General features: G+C 47.5%; 1 protein-coding gene across 1 annotated transcript in view; it reads right to left on the reverse strand.

Annotated features, from left to right (window-relative positions):
- The window catches only part of LOC111264864 (uncharacterized), a 66,480-nt gene that overhangs the window by 6,166 nt on the left and 38,775 nt on the right, over positions 1 to 21,539 (reverse strand). Inside the window, exon 2 of the mRNA XM_022841090.2 lies at positions 121 to 518. Within this exon, the coding sequence (XP_022696825.1) occupies positions 121 to 518 (398 nt within the window). The remainder of the gene's footprint in view (positions 1 to 120; positions 519 to 21,539) is intronic.

The following is a 21,539-nucleotide window of genomic DNA, read 5'->3' on the forward strand; positions in this document are numbered from 1 at the left end:
ACAACCAGCAAACATTTATTTGGTGTCTATTGTTTTATAAAAAGGAAGATTTTTTTGGAAAAAATTCGCTTTACTGTCGCTCTTAACTGCTGAGAAAAGACAAGGTTAATGATGGCATACCTTTCTTGCAGCAGACTTTAAACTGCACGCGCATGTTTTTCGTCAAGCAGTGGTTCTCGCCGTTTTGGATGTCTTCCGACGCGGCGATGAAGTAATAGTCCTGGCCGGGCTTAAATTCAAGCCCTCCGGGCTGTGGCGTGAACGAGCGAAATGTGATCGTGAAGTACATGCTCTGGTACGGCTTGTTGCACTGTGCAATCGTGCGAGCCCGGGAGAAGTCGCGAATCTGGCAAGTCTCATATTCCTCCTTTGATACGTTGTAAATGATGTACTTTTCAGTTTCCTCCTCGGGCACGTTCGGATCATGCTTCGGGCAGACTATGTTTACCTGGTCGTACTCGAATACTAAATTGTCTTTGTTCACATCGATGATATGATCGGTATTGTCGATCCGAAATCTGTAATTTACAGAATAAAATTTACGGAACAGTAGGTTAGAATTGGTGCGATTAAAAACGTGACTCATTTCCGAAGTACCATCGAAAGACAGTAAGAAAATTATTGTAAACGTTGTGACTCGTCGAGCCACAGTCCCCCTGAAGATAATGTCCTATATTTTCAGAAGCCGACTCAAACTCAGACTGCTTCGCCGGAAAACTTTTCCATTCGCTGCTCTAAATATCAAAGACTTCTAGAACCAGCGAGATTCTCGTACTGCACTACTGGACGCTACCTACTACGAGGTCGCTTTTTGACCCAGCATGCTTTTCTTCCAATTCCTTCTGTACAGCCTAAGCAAGCAAGAACAAAAAGCGTTTCGCAAACGGATCGTCGTATCGTTGGAAAGGTTTTCGATAATTTTTCGTTGTCATTATTGTCATTTTCTCTCTGCTGCCGCTTCTTCATTCCGCAACCACCGCTTCCGTTCGCTTTCGCCATCCACCGCAGTCTTCTCAAGTTGTCTTTTCTTGCACGATCGAGTCAGACACGGTTCAGGAACAGCTCACCACATCGACGGTACTACAAATGCCCCGCCGCTGAGAAACCCCAGTTTCAGCCAGGCGACAACGAAGACGACGACAACAACGGCGGTGGCAGCAGCTGAAGACTTTTCATGGCCGGCGTTACCCACGTCTCGAATCCTTAGTGCCCCCACATTCTTTTTATTTTTCGTCGACTGTTTTTTGCCGTTTGCTTCGTTCCACTGAGCAAAGTCTTTGAGACTCAGGTGGTCGTCGAAGGTTGAGTGGATGGCCTACGACTAGCACAAAATCGAGTGCCGAACCGTGAGACGAGACCAATGGATGTCTTTTCGATACGCACAAGCGGCAGTGGCGTGCAACGAAACGCCACGAAGATGAGACCCTAACCCGGTTGCTCTTGGTGACTGCAAAGGCTGCAAGCTGCCTCCCGACCCCAGAACATATTACGAGAACCCTAGTCACTTCAAACCCAACCAAAAAGGCGAAAAAGGAAAAAGGGATTATCCTTTTTCACTTCTTCGAGGAGCCTGATTTGGTTCGTCCGCTCACTCGTCTTTTCTCCCTTCTTTCGCCGTTATCTTCTTCGGCGTGGTCGCCTCTGGTTAGTGGGCTCGACAAGCAAAACGACATGTTCTATTTTATCTTTTTTCCATCCACGTTCGTCACTACCCTCTGCGTCCCGCCCCGCTGCTCTCGCTTAGCTGGTCTCCGCCCTTTTTCTTACTTTCTTCTGTCCAACCCCCTTTCCTTACGAAGCCTTCCTCGGGATAGCTGGGGTAGAGGGCTCCTTTCTGGTACCCCTCATTCTATATTTTTCTGTTTCTTTCGATTCTCCTTTTTTCATTTAGTCTTAGCGCAAGCGCTTGTACGAATGCGAAAAGACCAATGGACAGGCAATGAGGTGTAGTATGCCAACGACCTACGGCCATGATCACAGCAATTTAAGTCATTCTTACTAAATAATGAGGATCACTGAAAGAAGAAGAAGAAGAAGAACGACAATCTGCCGCACAACGTCAGATAACCACAAGCAAGCGAGTGACTCTTCGTTCTTCTTTTCTTCATCATCTATCAAGGGTGCAGCCGCTACATTCAGAAACAACGAGGTTCTTGGAGACCTCTTTTTGGAGGTTATAGGGGGCTTCCGGAGCGTTTTTAGAAAGGCCACTTTACTAACGGACGGCGGCTTCGGGGCAAGCCGCGGAAAAAGCAGAGGTAATAATCAGAGCATTGTCGCGGATAGGCAAGCAGACAGGCTCTTGTCGATCGACATGACGCAAAAAAAAGGCGAAGCAAAGGAAATAGTGGCTCTTAAATAAAGTGTTAGTGGAGGAACACACCCATTTCCTATATCGGAAACAGTGTCAGCGAAGACCATGAAAATGGGGGCTGCAGTGTCGTTGAACCCAACTCACACGTTCTCTACCGTGGGAGACGGTGGTAGCAATGGGAAACGAACCGAGATTTCCTTTCCTCATTGCCGTCCAAATTGTCCTCTCGTTCTTACCCGCACACATAAGAACGGAACATTGACACTGCCGAAAGCAACCACGCACACATGCTTGCTGAAAGACTGTCACTTCGGATACAGTCGATGTGGGGCAAGATGTGCGGAATACGTGAAAAGGAAAAGAAATTCCGTTTATCGAACGAAGCTGCCAGAAAGCGAACGAGGTGGTAAAAGTAGGAAAAGACAAAACTAAGATGACAACTTGCAACAATGATATAATGCAATTAAAGCATGTGGGAAAACCAGTGGAGAAAAAAAAAAGCATGAATGAAAAATTCGCGAATGAGAATTGTTTTTTGCGGGGATTACGGGCGAACTGCATTCGCTTCTATTAGAACCGCACCAGGGTCCATGAAATCAGTTAGCACAGACAGGCCAGACAACAGCAAAGCCCAAAACAATGGCTTAGCTGTAATTGCATATAAGCTGCTCACAAATGTTTTTTTCAGAAAGTACGATACATTTCATACGAGCATGAATGTGCCCATCGAAAAAAATAGGCCATCGGCTGACATCACTTCTACTGAAGTGAGAATGAGGCTGCGAGAGAAACACATGAACCTCGTGAAGAACTTAGCATAAACTAATAATAAGCTAAATCTCTTTAGTCCAAAGTGAACATATTTGCTTCATAGCAACGGACGTTTCTTCGTCGGTCGTTTCACGGAGGACGAAATACCTTAGGCACTCCACCATCATTTCGTCTGATTGTTGCTGCTTACACCTTCTCGCTTGTTTCGGCATCTTAACGCGCGCGAAATCACTGAGTTACCTGTACGGACCCTGGCTTGCTCTTTAAGTTGTAACCAGAACGAAGTAAGACCCGAGCCGTCTAATGCCTATAATTTTATTACTGGTTCAGGTTCAGCCTTGTTCGGAGGCTGAAAGTAAAGGTAGTCAAGACATTGTGATCTTTTCGGCGAACCCCAAGCAGCCACCGTTCCAGTTGCATTCAGACAGCTCTCGATCCCTCAGAACGCTTGAGTACCCCTACACTTCTTAACCCATTTCCATTCAGCGTAAAGCGAATACCCAACCGGATTGTCCTCCGGTGCTATGCCGGAGTGTCCTATGCCTATGTGTCCTATGCCTTGTACGACAGTACACGTCACTTATCGTCGTCATTGCTCTCACTTTACTGGTCCAGTCTGACTGCTTGAATCGGCAGGCGGGAATTATAAAAGACGCGAAGCACGGATCGAACCACTGCTCACTTCTGCAGTCAAATCGATAGCGCCGTATAGTACCACATACAGCGGGAGTGCCGTAGATTATAATTTTATATAAATTACAACGCCGCTGGAGGCGCCGCTTCCTCCGTGGTGTATTCGTGACGGCCAGCCACAGACGGAGGGGGACTTGTAGCCGAAGCTAAGGCCCACAGTATCATCGTTACCGACACTAGCGCCACCACCGTTAGTGTGAATGATGCAGTCGACCGTAGCAGAGGCCGCAACCGCAAAATTAGGACCACATTTCATTAACACACGGGCATGTCAGCCGTTGATCTTTCGCGCTGGTCGGTCTATCCCGTTGTCCTTTCCGTCTTCTTTCGCTCGACGCAAAAAATCGAAACAGAGTCGAAAGAAACAGGCCAGCTGCCTGTCAAGGAAAAACTTCACAAATATTTATCAACAAAAAGAACATCAAAAAAGTAACAATAAGGAGAGGTAAAACAGGTAGGGCCGACCACGGGACAAGAACATGCGGCTTTTTTTTACCTATGATTCTCGTAGAACGTGTATTTCCGTGTTGAACAATATTTAAGTTATCGTTCAAATTTTCGCGCCAAAGGCACGCCGTGCTTCGATATTCATGCTGCGCGTGTTTCATAGTGAAAGATTGTGGATTAAATGAATAGCAATAGTAGATAACAGATTGGTCCCCTGCGTGGCTACTGTATGCTATTTTTCTGTATGCAATGTATTTTTTGCTTTTCTACGCCGATTGCCACCACCGTCGTAGACGCGGTACGCGCAACGTTCGGACTCGGCGACAAGATTACAATGCGTTAAGCTAGTAATCGCAAAAGGCGTCAAGTAGAGGAAAACTTCGCTAGGGTGACCACTCAGTCATATACATGAGCACAACTAGGTATGGCAGTAAATAGTCATAGAGATGGGTGACCTGCTAGGACCCCCTGTGGGATTGGCAGCAGTGGGCTCGCAGCTAACCGCAAATTACATTCGGATCGACCGGCAGCTTAACTGCGCGACCACGAGCACGAGGAATGCACGCGTCGTAGACTGTACTATATTGGACATGTATTGCCTCAAACGTTCTGTTGTTCTCTACGTATGTAGAACTTCGGCAAGTACATCTTCGTATGGATTTCATATGGATTCCTACGGGACGATACTACTATGCGGCGGTATACGACTGACTCAAAGTTTCTTTATTGGTAGAAATAACAGTCGGTTCGGAAAGTCACTTATTCTTCTTGAACATACGTCGTCATGGCGAAATGCGTCCAATTCGTCGCGGCATAATGGATGATATGGCTGTCTGCCACGAAAATGCAGCTGAACATTCTGGCGAACAGAAGTAACACCATAATGGTTCATTATTCTAGGTTTCAGCGGTCGAGTTAGCTCATAAATTCTGTCCACGCTATAGCAGGACTTCCAATTGATTTCCATTGTGCTTAGGATATCCATGTTGTCCGCCAGTATTATTCAATAATCGATTAGGTCACTGCGGCAGTTAAGTTGTTTAAGCTCCGCGTTCATTTACAGAGATCGCAGAAGACATGTGCGCTATACTAAATGTAAATATCGACACCAACTTTAGTTAGTGATCATTTTTATTAAGCACAGTCAAGGCGCAATGAGCTAGACACGTGCTGTAAGTGGCGGCTATTTAAGGTAAGTTATAGGGCATATATATCCGAAATTGCTTTGCCTATATATTCTGGACGTACTAATCAAATATATGCAAACCCGATACCTATAAGCCATTATTGGTCGGCTCGGCAGCTCGCCACCACAGAGCTATCATTGTACACTGACAACACAATACAATTTATATTAAAGAATAAAAACTCATTCGATACCAGTGCTTGCGGTGTCGAAACGGACAGTGCGTTCATCTACAAAGCAGCTACATACATACACTGAACGGTCCAAGCCCCCCAGTAGCCACCATTTGTCAGCAGCTAGCAGCTATTGAGGAACTGAGACGAGGTGGACTACTTAAGTACCTCTCGGAGAAGAGATTATCCAGTTATTGTGCAATTGAGCGGAGTCGTTCCTCTTCGGACCAATGTTAGAGCTCGGGTTCATCCAAGGGCCGCAAATCGTGGTCCTATGGGTCTCGTTCCTGCTACTGTCCTGATCAACAGTAGAACCGCTCGTTTCGCTATCTTGCCACTCTGCCTGTGTTACACCCGAGGCCTATTCGGCCTCGGCTTATTGCTGTTTTTGCCTGTCCTGAGATCAGAACACAAGAAGAGAGAGTAACAGAAACTACACTACTCATACGGACTATCGCTGCGTATCGCACTCGAACGAGTGCTTACTGGTTGGCAGGCTAGCAGGTCCTTTGAGCCGCAGCGCGCATTTGAACTCCCACTGCGTTTGGGCCTTGTCAAATGTTAGTTTAATCTTAAGTCGGCCGGTGCGCTGCAGCGGCTCAAAGGGAATGGTGCATTTTAGACCAGCCCTTCCTGCTTTAGCTTCCCCGCCTCCTCTTCCACCGGTCCTCATCTGTTCCCCTAGCCATTGCCAGGGGCTGACAGATCTACCCCATAGTAGTGGTAGCATGGGTGGTAATGGCTGACAACCGTGTTCCATTTCCTTGGGTCGGGATCGTCTGCCTTCTCCATTTTGTCGATCTTTAAAGCTTTTTCGATTTTCTTCGTAAGGAAAAGGGGAAAGCGAAAGGGAAAAGTTTCTGTGTATTTTCTACCCGTTAGCAGCTCTCCACGCGCTGTATATACTTTTCTACTATGTAGTGGTAAGTGGTCGCGATAGCAGCTGGGGGCAAGCAGATGTCAGCAACTAACTCCAACTTGAAGTTTCCCCCGCTCAATTCCTTTATATAGCATAGGAAAGCTATGACGGCTATGCTCAGCAATATCGCCGGCTTCAGCTCGCCGATTTGCTTTGATCATCTCTCGTAAATTACTCTTAAACGACACCCAATAAGTCTTTGCGGCATTTCTGCAGTTGCTCTCTCAAATCTTTACTTTCATTGGCAGCCTTCATCGGTGCTGCCCGTCTCGCACAACCCCGTGGGAGTATGGAGAGTCCCCTACTTATTCCATTCACCTATTCCAGGGGTTTTGCGCAGGTCGCATGCGTACTTTGGAAATAGTGACACTTTACATATGCTGACGAGCTAACAACGAAAAGTAATCGAGCTGCATACGGAGGTCGATCGAACAGTCGATCCTTCCTATCGGCCGATAAAGCCTACCACAAGCTAGTCCATGAGATCCAGCTCAGTTTGCGTCGAACTCTAAAAGTGCAAGCAAATTCTTACTCCCACCTTTTCAGAAGCAAGAAATAGGCTGCAATAGAGAGGCAGCAATAATAAAAAGGAGTACTTGTCATTTGTTTGCTTTCTACTTTTCATTGCCACTTAATCCGGTCGCCATGTCGTACATCGTTTAGCTCTCAGATGTACAAATACTCACATACACACACACACACACACATACACACACATCCATACACACACACACACACACACATACGGTTGATCCCCGTGAGGCAAAACTTTCGTAAAATTTGTTTCATTTTGGAAAACGAGAAAGAAAAGAAATAATCTACACCGCACGTTAGTAGCAGTCATAGAGGTGAAAGCTAAACGACCGTAAAAGTCATCGTGTCCCAGGCGGCTAACCAGCATGGGGAAGCCGTCGGTAGCAAACGCTGATCGTACGCCGCCTTTTGCAATCCAAGTTATCAGATCCTGACACACTCTTTCCTTCTACCTCTCTCATTCCCACTTCCAGGAAACAAAGAACGAAAGCAAAGCACCACTCGTTGCAGAAAGAGAGAGAAATGCAAAGAGGTAAATGATGAAAAATGACTACGGTCGACACCAGCTAAGAGCTGCTGCTGCGGCGGCGGCGGCGGCGGCAAAGTAGCGGACGAAGCCGACGTGCCGTCCGACAATTCCAATTGGTCGGTTGACGTCTCGGCGACGCACAATCATGAACATGTTCTATTATTGCTGGCAGGTTTATTCTACACGTTCTATGAAGATTTTCGCGGGATCAAAAAGAGTAAAGAAAACAAGACGCATAGCATAGCATAGAGGAAAAAAGTAAGCTCAAGACGCTCAACGTAGCAGGCATCGTTCAAAAAATTGTAGTCGTATGTGCGGCAGCAGTAGCAGTTAAATTGTGGATTAAGGAATCTCAAATATCTTAGAGATATGGGGTTTGGACTGTATTGTTGGAAGGTTGCAAGACCTGTGTGTGCCATTGTTATGCCCTTTCACGGTAGTGAGTTTGGTATCTCTTATCGAAACTGGTTTGTTGTACAAAACCATACAAGATTGCATCCTTACCCGTAAGGGAGGGCCAGCACGCAGTAGAAAAGCTAACACTTCTAGCCTCATCACTATAGTTCTACACACTGGAGCGGCGTCTTCGTGATGCAGGAGGGCACCTTCGCGTGTCCATCAAAAAAAAAAAGCTTTAGAATTAAGCTTTTTTTTTGCACAAAAAGTTCGTCCTGTTTTCGATAGCGTTTCGAGCCGATGCGTTCATACACTGCATAGACTTCGCGCCAATGCTATTTGGGGCCTTGTTTTGCTTTTTGGACACAGCGCTTGCACAAAACGCATCCTTCGTAGAGCGTCCGTCGCTGCTAGCTGGCTATTGTAGCTCCTCGCTAGTCGGATGGCTTACTAACTGACTAGAATAGGAAGGACAGAGTAGTGTGGAAGAACTATAAGCGGATCAGATCATCGCCTTCTTGCTATCTTTCTCCGTCTCTTCTTCACTCTGGTGATTCTTTTTGTCGCACCACGTAGCCCCTGCCCCCGAATTCGGAGGTGAGAGGACCCGATCAGCAAGCGGGTCCTACCTCCACCCTATGATCTGGTCTGCTGTATCCTATCCCCGGGTCAGTGCCCGCTTGAGTTCATCCATATATGGACGCGAGCTTCAGCGTTGCTAAGTCTACCATCTTCTGACTCATGTTCAATTTTTTCCCCGTCGTTGCCTTACTAGCATCGGCAGAAGCAGTAGCTCTCGTAGCTTCTACCATCATCTATATTTTCCTGAGCAGGAATGCACGAACCCACTAGATACTAGCGGCAGTAGAGCCTTCTGCGCGGCCTGCGCGACTATACAGCAGAGAGTACAAGCGCAAATAGTACGGCTAGAGAGCCGAGACACCCCATGCACAAGTGGTCTTAGCAGTGTCCGACTCGGAGCATCCGTAGCAAAAAAAAAAGGAATAGGCCTGGACAGATCCACAGCCCGATGCGGCAGTATCTGCCGGAGAGCGTCTATACATTGCCCAACATTGGAATTCAGCACGACTGCAACGATTCACAATGCTTTAAGAATGTTTTAAGGATCCTCTCCACTTGAGGCGTCATCATTTCAAGTCAAAATCATCAAAAACAGCGTCGTCTTCTGGTCCTAGCCCTGCAGCTGGACGATATGTTTTTCGTTTGCCTCTGCTGTCCTCAAAAGCCTGCTAGCCGCACATTGCCAGTCGTCGCGTACGTCCATAAGAGGGGCAGAGCTCGTCAAGACGTGAAACATGCGGGTTCCTCGTGAAAAACACTCAAGAACACCAAGTAACCGGCAAACAAGTAGTACTGATTGTAAGCATATCATTCGGACGACAGCGACCAGTAACAAAACACATACTTCATGTAATTCAATAGAGAAATTCGGAGTGCTGACAAGCTGCATTGCCAGCCATGCCCAGTTTAATCGCCACGAACCACTAGCAAACACCCCTACTCAAGCACCGAATCTTAAGATCTAGTAGTTTCCTCGAGCCCTAGTTACGCTGAAGTTGAGTGAGGTCTGAGAGTGCTGTGACGAAGGCACAAATAGGGCAACCAGGTCACAAAAAGGCTATGGAAACTTTTAGTGGAAGAATGGGTGCTCTTGTGCGAGAAACCTTTTTGGCATTTTAGCTTGGTTGGCTACCGCGCGTAAAATTGAGGTGGGTATATGGCAATAAAGGGCATTGAAAAAGCAACGGCGTGTAGGCACGCGAGTGGGACTCTCGCAAAATCGAGACATTCTTGACGTCATGCATTTGTTGCATTGAACCCATATAGGATTGAACCGCCCCCAATTTGCCACGCGACAAGCATCGACCCAGGATCGCTATTGCTACTACAGGAGTGTACTAAGCTGCACTGAGCTCCACTTAATGCAAGCATAGCCGTTTGCTACTGCCCCTATATACATTTGTATGGGAAGTCATATCCACTGAACGATGCTTAAATGAGATGAGCAAAATAAAGGAAAAGGCATTTTGTTCAATCTATATCAGCCAATAGCCAGCAGACCGCTACCTCTACAACAGCAAATATACGGGCCTGCCACAGTTGCCACGGCCGTGGAAACAATGACTGCCTGCAGACATTGATGCGAAATGTAAAATTAGAGTAAATACCCCGATTCTCCCACAAGTTGAATAGAGTTCACTTACAATCAGACAAATACTGGAAAGCAAAGAAAGTGACAGAAGGAAAGAAACCTAGCTATAGAGTATCTGACAGACCGACCGACTGACTGACTGACTGACTGACTGACCGACCGCCCGCCCTCCTACAAGCACGCACATATAAAAGCTTGTCGTACTGAAATGCAATATTAAATAAACGCGGCACCTTCTCACGATGAAAAGGGAACTGGAGGGCAACAGCCTGCATTGAAAATGCGGAATGTAGCTTATAGGAGAACGGGGTTACTTGCCCAGTCAGGGCTTTTCCATTCCGCTTTTCTTGGAGTTTGGAGTCCAAACAGGCTAGTAGAAGCAGTAGGATCAAAGCCTACGATAGCTTTAGACGGGGCGAAAAACAGTGCTTTCCATCCTGGAGTCACCGGAACCGTGCACTGACCTCGTTACTATCGCCTCGTTCTAAGAGAGGCAGGGCCATCAGCACGTTGGGTGGGAGTGAGTCGGTCCCATAGGGTGGCAGAGTGGCATGGAAGAGGGTGGACGACAGGAGGGATAATGGAGGAGGGTGGACGGGGGGCAAATGGACGTGATTTGCGCCACTAGTGCGAGGGCAGTGCGGTAAACCTTGCTGCTGGCTAGCTGAGTGAAGCTCTATAATGCCATGATGCCAGGGGGCAAGCAGCAAGTCGTGATCCGATTTGGTCACCACAGTCACTGCTTTTGCTGCTACAGCTAGTGACGAAACAACCCCGTTAGGAACGGGCATCATGAAGCACCCCACTGGCAAACTGGCGGACCCCACTCTTATAAACGGGGGTTCGATACCTACTTCTGTATCGTTCAGCACTCTGCAGCGGAACGGTACTGAAAGAGGCCATCAAGTCACACCGGAATGAGATGGCAGGTTGTTAATGCTATTTGTGATCCTTGGACACTGTTGGGCAGATTCCCGGAAAAACAACCGAGCCAGGTTCAGTTGCACAGCTTTTCCGACAATTTAAAGAAAAATCAACTAGCTTAAAGGAAATTGCATACTGTTACGGCCGAAAAACACCATAAATTATGCTAGCTATTTTGTCATTATTTGATCGATTCGAATGACAGTCTTACTGAATTTTATAAAACAAGTTAAATGACTGTTTCATCGAGGATGAGCCACTGGTTTACTCTAATTCGGCCGCCGTTGCTATCGGTCTTAGTCACGAGTTCAGCTCTGTTCGCTATTTCTTATGGTAATGGAGAAGGTAATACAACAATGTTATTCGTTCACTATGTTGTCCTACCACGTTGTTGTACGTAGAACAAGTCCTGCCGCTGCGGTAATAGAGAATACACCAACAACGACGATTTTTCATGGGCATGAAGGTAATCCTTCTGTTCGGACACCAGAGCTAATTCTCACCGCGCGCTCGACGCGATATCATCGAGGCAAGACAGTATCCACACACAACGCAATGACAGATAGCTCGGAAGCATCGCACATAGGCCTGTACTAGTAATCAATGAACGATTGGTTGGTTTCCCGCATTGAGAACTGCAGAGCGATCCATGTTTATGGTTACAAGTCCATGGATCTACAAACGAGTTACAATTGGTCACGAACATCACTTTTGCTTATACTATGCACAGATGAATAGACACCGACGGAAGTGGTAGCAACAACTACTATAGCAGTGTGAGAAGCTAGGACCACCGCGTCTCGGTTCTAATCCGCTTCATCTTTTTCCAGCATCCGAGGATGCTTCTTCCCTCGTGTTGCTTCAAGGACGTTTCAGTGTTGACCTCTCTTTGTTGTAGGGTATGAGGGACCTTCCCTTGTGTGTAAAGGGAAAGTAAAGGGATATATCTTTATGGTTTCTTCTAGAAGAACAATATATTAGTCGCGTCTTCGACAACAAGATAGACAGGCAGCAATAGCAAGCGTGGTTAGAAATGCATAAACAACTGAACCTGGCTTGCTGTTGCTATTCATGTGGCGGGCGGTGTCCTTAGCTTATGGCCCCCATCAGAACTTCTCAGATCTTTTACAATCAAAAAAGAGGAAGTTGAAGCCATGGCATGGCTTAAATGCCACAGGACAAAAGTCACTGGAGAACGAGTTTTGTTGCAAAAATGCCTTAACGAGCGCCCACGCACAGCGCATCTCATCTGGTGAAACTAGATAGAGCGTATCGATATAGAAGGGCGTGCATAGGATGTACGCCACGGCATATTGTATAAGCCTGTTTCATTGTCGTGCTAAACACCGCCAAGAGTAAGTTACGCCTACCAAAATCTCGAGCGCTGACACCGATGAAGATTCTGATCCAAAAGAGAAAAAGGGGGCACTATAACTAGTAGCGAAATATAAGGACATCCAGAGGTGAAACACAGTCAGACAGATAGTGACATACACGATAAACGCCTTCGACTCTTCAAGATACAAGTCAGATTGCTTCAAGTCAAGCAACAGTAGGCCAACTACGCATTACACAACAAGACGCGGTCGCCGCTCTTTTGTGGCGTCTCCGTTCTTGATCTGAGGGATCATCAAAAGCCGCCGCAACAGAATCAGCATAACCCGCTGTGGCCATCAAAGAGATTAATCATCTTTTTTGTACAAATGTAGTAGTCGCATGAGAATAGCCTTCTGCTGTTTGTAGCGGTACCTTTGCGCCATGACCGATTTCAATCCTTATTTCCATCGATTCCCTTCGCCGAGCTCGGGGAACGACGACCAGTTCTTTTAGCTTCTATGCTCGATCTCTTCCTCCTACTGTTTCTCATTTCCTCTAACCCGACGAAACAAACTGACCTGCCTAGCCCATTCCAGCCAAACGCTAACTCACACCAGACAACGGCTCAGTGGATCAGATCGACGAGTCTCACACTGGAGCAGCGAGCCGTCGCTCAGTTGTCATCGTAACCATCCGCATCCATATCAGCTGATCGCATCAAAAACCTTTCGAATTCGACGACGGCGGCCCGTCGCCGTCTGCTACTGGCCAAGTGATCGAAAGCGGTGGATGGGGCAAGGTCATATGAGTAGCTGACGCTGATCCTTCAGAGCCGAACTTCCTCTGCTTGTCACGTTTATATCGACTGACAGCGGCATTGTCGAGTCGGTGTTCAACGAGGAGTGAATTCTGCCAGCTAGCTTGCTTTTTGCTCGTTGCTCGTTCCTGACCGAAATGATGTAAAAGTGCGAAGGACGAACCAATTGAAAAGCATGTACTGTTGGTGCTGGAGACCTTTGGAGCGGTATCTGAATGGCGCACAATTAGACGCGGCCTAAGAGAAACAGAGCCACGGAGCAAGTCGAAACGAAACACGAGTTATGGGAACCGGCTATTCGTGACGACAACGCTGCCCTCGACAACAGAGCTAGTGAACATACTTGGCAGAAGATGAAAGTTTCACCTGCTAAACGACTCTCTAAAATAAAGAATTCCATAAGCGCCCATAGAAACATTTGTATGCTCATACATCTGCGTGTTTAGATGCTCTTCAGATAGCCACGCATATGTTAATGTTAACTGGATCCGTTACGACAATAGCAACCGTTGTAATGATAGTTATCTATCTATAAAACAGATACCTAGAGGGCTCTTTTACACATTCTTTCTCTTGCTCCATCGTTCTTCCTTCCATCGTCGCTAGTCGGCCCCTCTGACTGGACTTCAAACTTTTATGCGACCGCCTTTAGCCCCGACCCTGTTTTTGCTTGCTATCGGTTTATAGGTCTACTCAGTATTATCAGGGTTAGCAGGTATAGCATCCTGTTAGATGGGTCGTGCTAGCCGCTCGCCGCTTTGTCTATGTATTGGCCTCTATACAAATAACATAGCAGCAATGTAACGACGGTACGGCATTTCTCATCGCGAGCCGCGACGCCTTGCCATCTTTCTAGCAGCCAGTAGCCAAATGGCAAATTGTGAAATGAAATAACGTGTGATCACTTGGCAAGCGATACTGCTTATGCACACGCCGGACCACTTTTGCGACCGTCAATTGGGTCCGTCCGGGCTGCCGTCAGCAGACCCTCTGGCTGCATAGATTACCGAACAGTTTAGTAGTATTTGTATTCAAACGACGACGCTTGACGGGCTGAGCGACAAAGAGCCGGGGAAGCAGCAAACATCTACCACTACTATCACTTGATTGTGTGGTGATACTCTTCCCTGAGTCTAATAGGTGGTGCATGAAAGCGAACATTGGGAACCAGCGTCCTGCCTGGGCAGCAGGGTAGGATAAGCCCGCTGCAGATGAACAGAACATGACACTTGTCTCTCGCTGGGACCGTTGAGTCATTGGTGAAGATAAAGAGGAGTGGAGCGATAGGGCCGTAGCTAAGACTGCTGTCGTAGCTCGGGGTTCAGGCTGGCGGTTTCCGCCAGGAATGGTGAAATACTGTGGATAAGCGTTTGCCGCACCGTCGTTTCTATCTGCTGTATGTGTCGCCTATCGCTGTCGAGCTAGAGTGTCTCAGTGAGATCGTAGGGGCTAAACGAACCCGTAAAGCCGAAAAACCGAGTACTTCTCGAAAGTCAGCTTCTGCACTGACAACCTAAGAGCATGGAACGATGGCCCACGGCTGTACCGCCATTGCCAATGGCAACACCGACTAACGACTTGTGGACGGATTCCGTGCACGTTCGCACCATCTGGACCAGCTAGGAGCACACAGATCTTCGACAGGTTTTGCTACCACTGCTGCTTCTAGACTAAGCCACCCTCAAAGCCCCCATTATCCCTTTCAGCAGCTTTACGACAACGACACTTCGGGGCTTTAACGCTCACGAAGCACTCCGCACCTGAAACACTTGTTTGTATTTCCGTCCACGCACAAACGACTGAAGGTTACCCCGTTTGCAACGGCAACTGCAGCCGTCGTCTTCTAGCCCGGACGGCGTTTGTCAAGCGTCAGAAGACTAGCCGTTGCCAGGTCTATGTGTGCACTATACTGCATCATATACCTTCAGTTTGTACCGTGCTCGAAATGAAAACCGACCTATGACAAATCCATACTGTACATCTGAGACTCCGTTATTCTTTTTCTGGCGAGAGCCACCAAACAACTTGCAGTGACTAAATGGCTTTGCTACAACGATTGCGGTACTATTCGCTGTCACTATGTATCAAAGAGGATGTATGAACAATCTTTCTTCTTTAATTATTTACTATTCACCCTGTTTCCTGTGTTCTTGGAAAAGCTGTGTTGTGACCCTAACTATTATTCTGGTCTTTTACAAGCGTTTGTATTCGCGCAGGTACAAAGTCATTATTATAATAACGGGATCGTCATCAAGCGAAGATAGCGTTGTATGCGTGTCGTATTGCTAGGAATTCGTAAATAAACGTATCCCGCCATCTGTGCAACTATTTCAAGAGTGCCGGAGAACCTGACGTCAACGCGAGCTAATTTTTCTTCGGCCGAAACCGAAGGCCACAGCGACATCATACACTGGCCATCTTTAGCTGGACCTGCTCAGTTTTAGCCCTAGCTACTTTCCGTTTCAATTTGTTTTCTGACTAATCTAGATACAGAACGCGTTTTATTTTACGTTCTTTCGGCACCCGCCACAAAGAGCGCCTATTTTCTACAACTTTTTTCCCCTCAATTTTCAAATCACGAACCCGCCAGCCTGACAAACTATTAACGAATTGAGCCTATTTACCGTCAACAATATATAGTAATTTCTTACTCCAGCGTGCCCGTAATTTCAGCTCTTTGGCTCAGTTTTCCCCTGTCATAAGTTGTGTGTGTGTGTGTGTGTGTGTGTGTGTGTGTGTGTGCGTATGGGGACTCATGTAAGAATACTAGCAAATTTAGCTTGAGTTTTATTGGAAAAAAAACTTGCGTTTTTTACAGTACAGCGTTCACTGTGTGTGGTGTATGTAGATGATTCGCTATTACCACACAATCAAAGATCCAGTTACTTCACGACTCTCACATTGTATACCATCGTATAGCCCTTTTCATGGGCTCACTGTTGCCGAAAAGCGGAAACATTGAGCTCATGCATCAGTCTGGTTATGATAACGTCGGAGCGGAAACGCCTACTTGTACTACTCTGGAATCGTAGACGCAATAGACGCAGGAGACTTGGGCGAGATACGTCCGGCTTTGACTCAGCCGAGCAAGTGTCAGCCGTTAGCAGAGGCCGAAAGCTACGTGCGGCGGGCGACTGAACTGCGTGTCCACTACTGGCTGCGTATCATATAATTGAACATCCTATAGACGCTACTTCGAGCAATAGTTTATTCCTGTGCCACAGCCGAGTCGTCGATGTCATCTGCTATAAGGGAGCCCGTCGACATGCATACGCTTGTAATCGAGTGTAGCAACGAAGTTTGTCTTGAAGCGTTTAAAGCTCATCGCTGTCACCCTTTAGCTTACTCTGGACATTGGAAACAGCCTACGAAAACATCAAACTGCCATCGAACAGTGCACAATACATAGCGATCGATGTAGCGAGTCGTTCTGTCTACACTGCTAAGCCAAGACCGCACGTTTGCCGGCCTAGACGTCAGAAGGCCGTCTATTGGCTTGATTGCTTAGCTGACTAGAAATGCTCGTCCAGAGACGAAAAGCTTCATGCACGGGCTGGACAGCTGCTACGACAACGACAACGAAGTAAAGCCCAAACCGCAGCCGACTCCTCAACTCAAAGCCTTCACCTTCGTCCGTTCTAACAGAACTAAGACAAGCGGCACTTATCGTTGCTGCTAAATATCAATTAAGTGCACCCTGCACAGTAGCACAACAGTGACAGAAATCACTAAATTCACTAAAAGAGTGAGTCTTAAGAATGTCAACATCACAAACAGCCGAATGAACGGTCACTCAGGAGTAGAAAGTAGCGTCGGTAGAATAAGAGCCTTCTTTTACGCCTATTTTTCAAGGTCTTTGGCCACGACAACGATAAGGAGGAAACGCAAGTCAAAGAAGACGATTTTGCTCAGTTCGACACTAACCTAAGCAGTGGGAACAATAGAACTGTGCGAGCTCGGCCGACTTTATATGGCATAGTTGCAATACATGCTTTGCCCTTGACAATGCATCGCTTGTGTTGGATGAGTATCAGAAATCCTTTGGAGATAGGATGTACAGTCCGATCCTTGGAGCGGGTGGATACATGTTTAAATGCAAGGAACTACCACAACAGCTACAGCTGCTCTATGCGTTTTGAACATGAGTCTGTTCATCTACTTCTCGCCCTGTAGCGGGGGATGGGTTTGACTGCGGGTGCGAATGGTCCTAGAAATTTACACTTCATTGTCAGCTGGGTCAGTGCGTCAGGCGTTCGTTTCCCTGGACAACATGTGCATTTGAGTACGCGTCGAGCATACCGGCCGCCCGTCCGCTCGATTGGTGTGGGCTCGAATGTGTACGCAGCGGAAGTTTTACCGCGCCCACAAAACCGGCAGCAAGAGCTATGGCGAATAGCAAAGACTCTGTCGCGCCGTAAGTGAGGACAAGGAGTCGATTCGAATGAGAACGATGCATATACAGACGCGAGCTTCGGGTAGCGTCAATAAAGGCGATGTCGAAATGTTGGTGCCGAATCAGAAGGCAGTAGGTTTTGCGTCTACGTTCAAATGCAGTGCCTTGCGTCATATATTGTAATTCCACGTATTCGAAACAACGCTAAGCCCTCCAAACGTCCGGGTTCGACCTTCTTTTCGAGAGAGTCACCATGATAAGTAGGACAAGTTTGACGATCTGGCATACTTCGTAGCGGAGCTCACGGATATGGTTCAGCTCCTATTTGAACTTTAGGTACCGTGGGAAGTGGTAATGTATTTTCTATAAAATAAGTGCGCGACGCTGTCCGGTCGTCGTCATTACGCTCTGGCTTACCGTTGTATTACGCCTTAAGTTTCTTCGGCAATAAAAGAGGTTCTTGCCACATCAGTGTGAAACCGACTTGAAGTGTTTACTCAATAACCAAAACATTGTTGAGCTGTTCTATTCGGCAGCATTCACACGGTCATAAGCAGACTGAGTATATCAAATGCTCAATACAGTTTAGCATAGCAGCGTCAACAGGGTAACAGCTGTTACCGAGCGGGCATTTTCAGCCAAAACCTCGGCCTCTGTTCCATCAGCAGCAGCCGACACCAGCGAGCGTCATAGCCAAGTAGACATTACATATCCGTATCATCATAGTTGATCAGCTCGGTAGTCTTTTCTCGAGTCGATTGCGCGACGAAGTTCGGCCTAGTTATATCGAGCGATACTAGTCGCGCGGTGCTCTTGGTTACGCAATGCACAGTTCTCAGCAAAGGCGTTCATCGTACTGATGAAGGTATGGGGCGTTCCCTGCACGAAGTGCGATATCCGTCGAAGCGCCGGACGAGAAAGCGGCCAACGAGAAGTTGTTGTTGCTGCCCTGTCACACTCGCCACGAATTGCCGGTTTAGCGGAAAACGCAGCAGCGAAACAGGCAGGCTTTTTGGCGGAGCCTGTGGCGGCACTGTCGTATCAAGAGGAGTCGCGTCATGCTCGACAAACGCGAATGGTGTCGTCAACAACCATGATGGTAATGTTGCCGGCGGTCGAGCAGATCTTGGCATCTTTGATGATGTCGAAAAGATAGCGACTGCTAGTGATACACCCGCCAACAGCAGTGGTGGCTTCGGTAAGTGGCCCGACACTTACCGAAGCGGCAACAAAGACAGCGCGAAGGCGATCAACACCTCAGCATCGGTAAAATAGGGAGATGATTTCCCAATTCCTTACAGCCGGCGAGAGGCAGCGACAGAAAGAACAACTATACAGTACATTATGCCGTGAAGAGATAGTCTCGAGGCGTCAAACGGTTTCAACTTTTTAATTTAATGACTCCTTAGCGTTCTCGATGAATAATTTACTGTTACTGCTTCTAAAGATAAGATCTAAAAGGAGGCGGCCAGGAAAAAGGCGTTTGTAAGGTCTAATGTAAATCTTCGATAATCTAATCAAACATCTCACTTCATAACTTTTTATTGTTGTCAATGTTTTCCGTTGTACTTAACTATCCTTTGTATTAAAATGCTCCACTTGGTAGCAACATTACATAAAACAATAAAAACAGCTACTAAAGAAGAGTAACCCATTCTTTCTAACGTTTACTTTTTGCAAAGTTCCTGAATGCTTTTCGCATCTTTAGCTACAGCTTATCATTGTGACCATTACCGATGTCCGCTAGAATGCAAATTGAAAGTGATGATGACGACGACGACTGCCCACGCTGCATTCTCTTGGTGCCCACCTGGCCTGGCTTAGGCCAGTTCCATGGCCACCCACCCGCACATACCTCAGCTGGCTGTCCGCCTTCATCTATGCTCTGTCTCGGAGCGGATGCAGCCGACGCGAACCTTCAGCCACCGTACGAGCGTTTTGCATTAATTGCGGTGCAAACCGAGCGTCAGTTCCTGGCACTCGAAGGCAGACAGGCGGTACGGTTGCATCCAAACTGCATCTGCTCTCGTCGTTTTTTCTGCCCAACTGAATACCTCTCAACGGGTTCGTGCTCGAACCCAAAAAGCCCTGCAGCAGACGGCGCTAGTGGTGGCTTGCACAACATCGTTAACCCACCCGCTGCCGCTGCCACTTGTTAGCCGTTCTCAAATTCTACTCTTCTCTGTTTCGAGTTTTACGCCGCTAAACATTCGATCAGGCAGCTGGCCCCCAGCACGAAACCCATGTCCAGGTTCAAGCCTGGGCCACAAGTCCTCGAAACTAGCAGGCGAATAAGTTACCCGCTATCCTACCGATACCGGACGACAAATTCTACCCCCCTAAAAGCAGACAGGGCTTCTCGATCACTGAGCATTTCCACTGAGTACCAGCACCACGCTCAGACTATGTCCTATAGCCATAGCTTCCCATTTTCTCAGCCATCTACACTGTAGCCATCGACGATACCGTCGGTCTCCAGCAGCCATTGCCATGCCTCTATGCACTAACTGCTACCGGCACAAAGAGATGCAATCATTTCAACGAATTTAAATTCTGCTAGAGAGACGAACAGCCGCCGAGTCTGAAATTGAAGGATTACCAGCAGACGAAAAGGTGCAGTCCTTCTCTTCCCATTATCTCTCCTCACCTTCATACTTCGTCAGTAAACCCCAGCGAGGGTCCAGTCTGGGGCCGCCGAGATCAGAACGTCCGTCACCGAGCTATCACAGGTTTCAGGTTTCTCGGTAGTGGCACTGACAGCGGCGGAACTCGCACTCAACTTCTGCTACAGCCACGTTCTTAATAGTAAAGTGGCAGTGGTTGTACACTTGTGGTATACCCAATCTGCAACATAGAGAGCTCTCAGCACGAGCATTACCGTCACCGTTGGGGGTACTGGCAACAGCGGACAGGGGTGCACGCCTTGAAGAAAGGCCTTAGTAGGACCTAGCCAGCCAAGTTGTCTAGGTTGCTGGAACATAAGGTGAAGAGGAACCGAATTCCAAATAATGTCAATGGACGCTTGTAATTATGTCCCGCTCCGCTGTTCAACCAACGAAGCGGTGGGAGACAGCAAACCCGGGAAGATCCAGCACGGAGCTACGAAGTAAAAAGCACAATACGGGTTGAAAAGGCCAAGGACTGCGCATCCTTGCTGCATCTACAAGGTTCACTTTTCTTGTGCAAGGAAATCTAAAGCAGCGGTTTTCCACTAAGAGTGAGAGCTGTTGGTGGCCTGCGGAGGAAGCCTTGTCCACAATGTGCTTTTTTCCATTTGGCACCCAGGGTTCCCTATGCGAATGGGGCTACAATGGCTTCAGTTCCTCCTTACCAACTGTCTCACGTGAAAGCGCTTAGCTCTGTACGATGCAGTATTCTTGACTGTCCGATACACGGAGACTGGAGATAGCACTTTTTTTAGAAACAGCTGCGCGATACCCCTTCTTAGCACGACCTATCTCTTCTTGCTGCTGCTGCTGCCATAGCTGGACTTACCACCAGTATCACCACCGTCATCGCAAGACTGCCCACAGCCTCCCGAAAGATTCGCTGGCCTATATAGCCCTCACTAAGTAAGTAGACTCAACTAGTATGCAAATCTCTATCCCATTCGCACAGTCGCCCCCGCGTGAAGGGCCCTTTCGGGATGTTTGGGGTGTTGTGACGGCACTCTATTCGTTGTCCCTGTAATGAGACACATATACACACAGGCAATACACACCAGTACGTTGTCACGTGGGCCTGTCATATAATCTGAATACCATCAGTTATAAAAAGAATTAATGAGGTAACGAATGCTGGTTCCAACGCCGAAGCTCCGCTCTCTACGTGGCTGTAGTGTAAGATTGCCCAACCTCTGGCCAGTTTTGACTCAACCATAGTTTGTGTTACGGGTCTGTCGTATCACAGCTTCGAATCGATATATCACGGACGCATGTAGCATAAGGACCGTC

This window comes from Varroa jacobsoni, unplaced genomic scaffold (assembly GCF_002532875.2).
Source record: "Varroa jacobsoni isolate VJ856 unplaced genomic scaffold, vjacob_1.0 scaffold_906, whole genome shotgun sequence".
NCBI lineage: Eukaryota > Metazoa > Arthropoda > Arachnida > Mesostigmata > Varroidae > Varroa > Varroa jacobsoni.